Genomic DNA, 6,092 nt, shown 5'->3' with positions numbered 1-6,092 from the left:
GAATTCAATAGACCATATTACAGCAGAGGGCAAAACAGTCTCCCAGTTAATATTTTCCATGTTGCAGATTCTAAGAATATGTAATACTAAGTAGGAAATAAAAAATGAACTGGAGCTTGAACTCTCCTAAAGACAAGTCAGGAAGTCGAGTGAAAATATTCTTACCTTCAGCATCCTTAAATAGTGCTATGCCCACAGCTACGCAGTACCTCCTCCCATTTCTGCTCTCCTCATACCTAATACATCCCGTGTTCATTGTGCTGGTTAACAGGGGCTTGTTTCCAGCCATCAGTTTGTTCTGAATAACAGCGTTTACCACAGAAACTAACCCCTGCTTTCATGTAAAACACTTGAAAAACGACTTGATTAAAAAATATTTTATTAGGAGTACAGTGTACCTGCAATGTACTTTATAAGGTATTTTCTATAAATGACTACTATATATATCTGGGTGTTCCTGTTCATATTTATTCAATACATTAGTAAGGTAATGAATAACACCTTTAAAAAAACCTACATCTCTTTATTTAGTTCATAAATGTTCAAGCAGTACAACAAGTAGCTTTGGGAGAGGTTTTAATCAAAATGACTGTAGCGCAGTTTTAAAGTTCAGTTATCACTATTTCCCCTTTGTCCCAAATGAAAAATGTTTTAAACCAGAATTTTCCTTTTTAAATAAAATAAACCTGATCATGCTGTTATAACTAGTTTATTCTATTTCCTCTTTCATTTTTTCCAAGTCCCCTTGCACAGTACATACATTTGGCTTTTGAACCAGTAAGTGTCAGGCTCTGAAAACTACATTTTCATGAAAAACCCCAGCCGTGGAGGCCAGCTTTATTTTTTCATTCCATGTACCTCTGTACCTGTCCACTTCAGTTAGAGAACACCAACCCCCCCTGCCAGCCGCCGCCAGGCTCACGGGCAGCAGCTCTGACCCCCTAGTGACAGGCTATGGCTTGGGCTGGTGCCGAAACATTTGAAAACAAACATGGAAGAAAACCCCACTGAACTTGATCATTTAAAGCTGCACATACAGCAACCTACCTCGGCGTTTCGGCAGGAGCATAAACTATTTGTATGTGTAAGGAGAAAGTGCTTCAAGTTTACTGGCTGCAGGATATTAAAAATTATAGGATCTTTTCTATAATTTATGACTGGGAGATGTTACAGATGGATTAGGATGGGTAGCTTATGGCACTTGTGTTACAGGACCAGTGAATATTTAAAAACTAATGCACATTGCATTCCACGACCAACTCTGGCATATCTGTGCCTTAAACATTTATTACAACATTGTGATAAATAATATACACACTGTATCTTTTAAAATACCATATAAACCATACCTCAAGATAGGGAGCCAGCTTCCCTATACATTATCCTACAACATGTCCCTAGCCTGTGTTTCTTTTTATTCTAAAAACAAATTTGTAACACTGGATAACTACAGTAAGCAGCCTACACTATTACACAATTAATGCAGTATTGGCATCAGACTTGTATAAGCCTCGCAGTCAGCCAACACTGAAGTGCCAGGCGCACCGTAAGCGTTGCCTTCCTGGAGCCTGCGCTGGGCGGTCGGCGGGGGTGGCACGGGCTGGGCCTTTGCACCAACTTCATGTGGCCTCTACCACTTGCCAGGTATCGATGTGCCACACTCGTACCAGCGGACGTAGTTAATCTGAGTCTCCCCGCCTATCTTCCCAAATTTGACAGGTTCCTGACGAACTGCCCTGAAAAATCCTGGAACAGAGAACAGCTTTGTTTACATGGAAGCCCTCAGGACAGTACCATGCTTGGGTTCCCTGAGAAGTCTGTAACTATCAATCCAGTTAGTGGCTAAACTGGTCCCCGAGCTGTTAACCTGTCTGCCACAAGCAGGGCTGTTTGCTGCCCCTATGTCCATTAGCACTCTGCAATTTGCCCACCCAAATCAAATTAAGTGCTTGGGATGGCAGCGCAGAGGTGAAGCCTGCCTCTCCTTGAGATCCCAGCACCCACCCGTGGGTGGTGCTGGCTGGGCACAGCCTGTGCCCCCTCTGTCCATGCTGGGGTCTCGGAACAGGAGGCTGCTCCACGTTACAAAGTGACAGTAACAAATAGTCCCCACTGTGCAGCCTTGACATCGCAGTGAACCTCAGTAAAACTCAGCCCCTGGGGATAGTTCACACCACCTCCCCACCCTTAAATGCAAAATCGTCCTCCTGCTTTCACTCTGTTGTCTTTAACAACACACTTGCTTCCCATTAAAACAATTAAGTTACAAATTAAAGTGAGGAATTGGGGCTCCATCCAACCTGACCATAAGGAATGTATGTGTGGCTAGAGGAGGCATGTGCTCATGTGGACACACACACACAAAATACTGTTCTGCAGCTGAGAGACAACATTGGCTGTGATTCCCTCGAAGCACTTCAGGTCAAATACGTGTAGTCAATTCAGAAATCAACCAGCTGCAGCCAGAACAATTGGTCTGTTGGTCTGTTTTTTCCTCTGTTCTGTTAATTTACTAGAAATACAAGCTACTGAAACGGTGAGGTCTTTTGTTTGCTTGTTTTGTTGTTTGTTTTGGTCTAAAAATGAGTGTAGCTTATGGATTCACTCAAATCCAGCTGCTGAAATCAAATTGGTTTTAACTGTGTTTTAAACTGAGGTAGCAAGGTTGTTAGGTAAAAGGTTTTTAAATAATCGAATATTTTTAAAAATGTGAATCTGGTACAACTGAGAAGTTTGCTGTCCTGGCAATGTCAAATTGGGTCCCGATGATCTGTCACACAAAATACCTTTTAAATGGGCAGCACTGACTGGGAAGAGAAAAGCAAAACCTCTTTAGAAAAAACTCACAAAACGCGTAAACAAACACCCTTCAGACTGTTCACCTACTTTGTTTTTTGGAAAAACTTGTGAAAGACTTAGGAACTTCACATTCATCTCCCACACCTACCTTGATGTGTTTCTGGACTCCTGTGGGGTGTTTTATAAATGAAGCACAGGAAGGTTTGGTCAACATGCTGATGCTGTACTGAAAACTGTTTTGCTGTTTTCCCCAATAAAATGTTCCATGACTCGCTCAGCACGTGTGCACATACCAGTACAGCCTGTGTTCTTACCCCACAAGGAACAAAACACCTCACCCTGGCACTGCTGCCAAGCAGCAAGGCAGGAGTTCAGCTGACAGAAGTACAAATTTCTTATGCTTCAGCCTCAGCAATGTGTGAAAAATAGCCAGGCAGGTCACAGCTGTGTTTAGCACATCCAGTGCCATGTCCACTTAGACCAGACTGGAATTTTGGGCACCCAGTTGCAATCAGTACACACAGAATTACTGCAGCATGAATTATATTTTCCAGCCATAACTCTTCCATTTCTCTTTAGTACCAAACAAAGTATTTAATGCCCAACTAATTATGTTCTGTGCTTTAAATCAACCTTGCTAGTTTGAACACACCACTTAATGCCTCTCTGGAAACTCAAATGTGTGGTTGGGTTTAGATATGTAATACCAACTGTGAATGATTTGTTGGGCTGTTTTAATGAGGAGAGTCTGTTTGCTACCTGACAGAACCCAAGTCATAACTGTCTTAATAAGTCATCGTTCACCATCAAAAACTTCTTGGCCCTCTTCTGCCTGCAAAGCTGGCAGCTGCTTTCATTGCCTACCCCAGCAGTGGGCATTGAATCCACTGGCAGGAAAAACAAACACTCAAATAAAGGAATTGCCAAGATCTGCTACAGAGACAGGTGTAAGAAATTACCATCTTTGACTGGTAGATCTTCTTGCTGTCCTGTCCTTCCATCTAAGAATGAGTCTACAAACTGGCAGTGATCTTCTCCATGGCCCCTCTGGTCTCCTATGTTATAAAATTTTCCTGAAAGCAAAGAAGCAGCAAAGTTTAGTGAAGGCTATTTCCAAAAACCACCAGAGGCAATGGGCTGTGCTCTTTCCTCTGTGGGGAAGCCAAGGTGAATGCTACGATTTTTTTCCTCTCAGGACCTGTAGCTGTAATTTGAACATGATGTGCAGGCTCCAAGTGCTCATGGCTAAGGCAGAAGTGCCCCACTCCTGGCCAAAATCTATGCCTGGACGTAATTTCTCCCTCTCCTTACATTTCATACAGTAAGGGAAATTCTGTTACTACCCACAACCTCATCAAAAAGCAAGTTTTGGTAGTGATTTGAATGGAAGGCAGGTCTAGTTCCCTGTCAGGAAGCCCCCAGTACCTTCAGAGATGTTTTTATAGACCACCTCCTAACATAGCCAAGGCCTGTTTTATAAATCATATTTTACAACATGTGTGCAAGTGATAGCCCTTAGCATATAGATGACCTCGGATAATAAGTACTTATCCAGAGCATGGAGTGTGCCCATGTATTTATTTGCAGGATTGCCTAACAGGACACTTGACTGCAACTGAGTAGAAATCAAGGTCTCAAGTGTCCCATGCAGCATGTGCTGATGTTACACAGGCTGTGCTTATCCTGTTAACAGGCACACTGAAGAAGCTTTGACAGATGTTTTTACTTACTGATTTGATTTGCAAGATATTAATAAAATTCAGTTCAGAAGATGGAGGAGAGCACTGCTACATTCTCTTCCCAAGTCTGGGATGGAAATGTTTGTAGATAAATTTACCATTCTTCCTAATCTCCTTTCACAGCACTTAGTTCTCAATATGTCCAACCTTCAGTTGTGATGCTTAAAAGAAAGGTGAGAGCACTTAGAAATAGGCTCAGCACGCAGGTATAAGCTAGGCAGAAAGTCCAGTTACTCATTAGATCCTGGGTGTCCTGTAGCCTTGAATCTGTGCCAGTCTGGCCATTTGAGAGATGGTGGGGTGGGTTATATGCTCCCAAATGCAATTAAGAGCAGCCTACCAATAAACTCTCCAATGTTTTAGTGATCTGATACTTTGCCAAAAATACTTTGCCAAAATTTCTCACCTCCAGTCGATGGCCTCTGTGCATGTGGTTCTTCTCTAGCTTACAAAATTATTTATTACTATCTAGCTTTGGCTACAGGCATGTTTTTTCCATAGGAGAACTGGTCAGAGGGAGTTCCTCTCAGCAATTTTTTGCTCTGAAATTAAGAACATTCAGGCTGCTCAAAAAAGCCTTTTTTTTTATCCACAGCTGTTGAAGGTCACACATAGAATTTATTTTTTTCTTCCCCTCAATAAATACTTATTTTTAGGTGGCCTGCTTTTCTGGAATGCCTACAGTGACTGCTCTGGAGGACTGTTAAATGAGGTCAGCAGTAGATGCTGGTTTATAGAACAGTCCTGGCATGTGTAACGGAGATCAGTTTTTCTCCATAAGAGACAGAATAAACCAGATATTTTAATGGCTAACACCAGATACACACATATTCTTCTGGCCCACAGCTTAACCTATGCATAACTTAAACAATTGCTCTTCATAAATTAGCAGCATTCTCAGTGACTATTACATTCTTACTACCCAATTATTTCCATAATAGAAGAACACACTTAAAACCGTTTAGCTAACAAATAACTGGTTTTCTGTTTCGGGGATAGCAGTTCTAGCACAAAGTAAATTTTTTTCCCCAGTGTTCCCTTGTGGGTGGCCTTACAATCTTACATACAAACTTTGTTTTATATATTATGAATTCCACAGCACTAGAAGAATAAATTCATGCTAAAAACCAGCATGCAAAGATAAGTTGTTGCCTGCCTTATCCAACAGCATTTGGACAATGCACTCAAGTTTTGAGGTAGTTACACTGCTTCAGCAGCAAAGCTTTGGAAGATTTTTCAGCTTCCAGTGGAATTCAGAGCTCAGTGCAGCCCTGCACTGCTGGCACACATGGTCCAGCTGGCTGGTGCTTGCAGGGACACTTCCGCTGGCCTCGGGGGCATGGCGAGGCGAGGTGACCGTGAAACGCATCAGAACAGAGCTTGGCTTCAAACTGGAAAACTGCTCACTCGCACACAGAGGCCTCACTTAGTGAACGGGGGAAAGCAGCTTTCCTTCTACATAAATATTTCACTTTTAAATATTGTGAAAACTGGTCAGCACTGGTTGTAACAATTCAAGTGCAAGAACCAGGCTTAGCAAGTATAATGAATACA

General features: G+C 42.2%; 1 protein-coding gene across 1 annotated transcript in view; it reads right to left on the bottom strand.

Annotated features, from left to right (window-relative positions):
- Window positions 1-362: 362 nt before the first annotated feature.
- Window positions 363-6,092, bottom strand: part of ABI3BP (ABI family member 3 binding protein) — a 126,883-nt gene continuing 121,153 nt past the window's right edge. Inside the window, exons 56-57 of the mRNA XM_032094251.1 lie at window positions 3,759-3,872; window positions 363-1,746 (exon numbers count right to left, since the gene is read on the bottom strand). Coding sequence (XP_031950142.1) covers window positions 1,631-1,746; window positions 3,759-3,872 — 230 coding nt within the window. The 3' untranslated portion in view covers window positions 363-1,630. The remainder of the gene's footprint in view (window positions 1,747-3,758; window positions 3,873-6,092) is intronic.

Source organism: Corvus moneduloides, chromosome 2, assembly GCF_009650955.1.
Source record: "Corvus moneduloides isolate bCorMon1 chromosome 2, bCorMon1.pri, whole genome shotgun sequence".
In the NCBI taxonomy this organism is placed as follows: domain Eukaryota; kingdom Metazoa; phylum Chordata; class Aves; order Passeriformes; family Corvidae; genus Corvus; species Corvus moneduloides.
The sequence above is the reverse complement of the archived record's forward strand: the minus strand, read 5'-3'. Positions and strand labels throughout refer to the sequence as shown.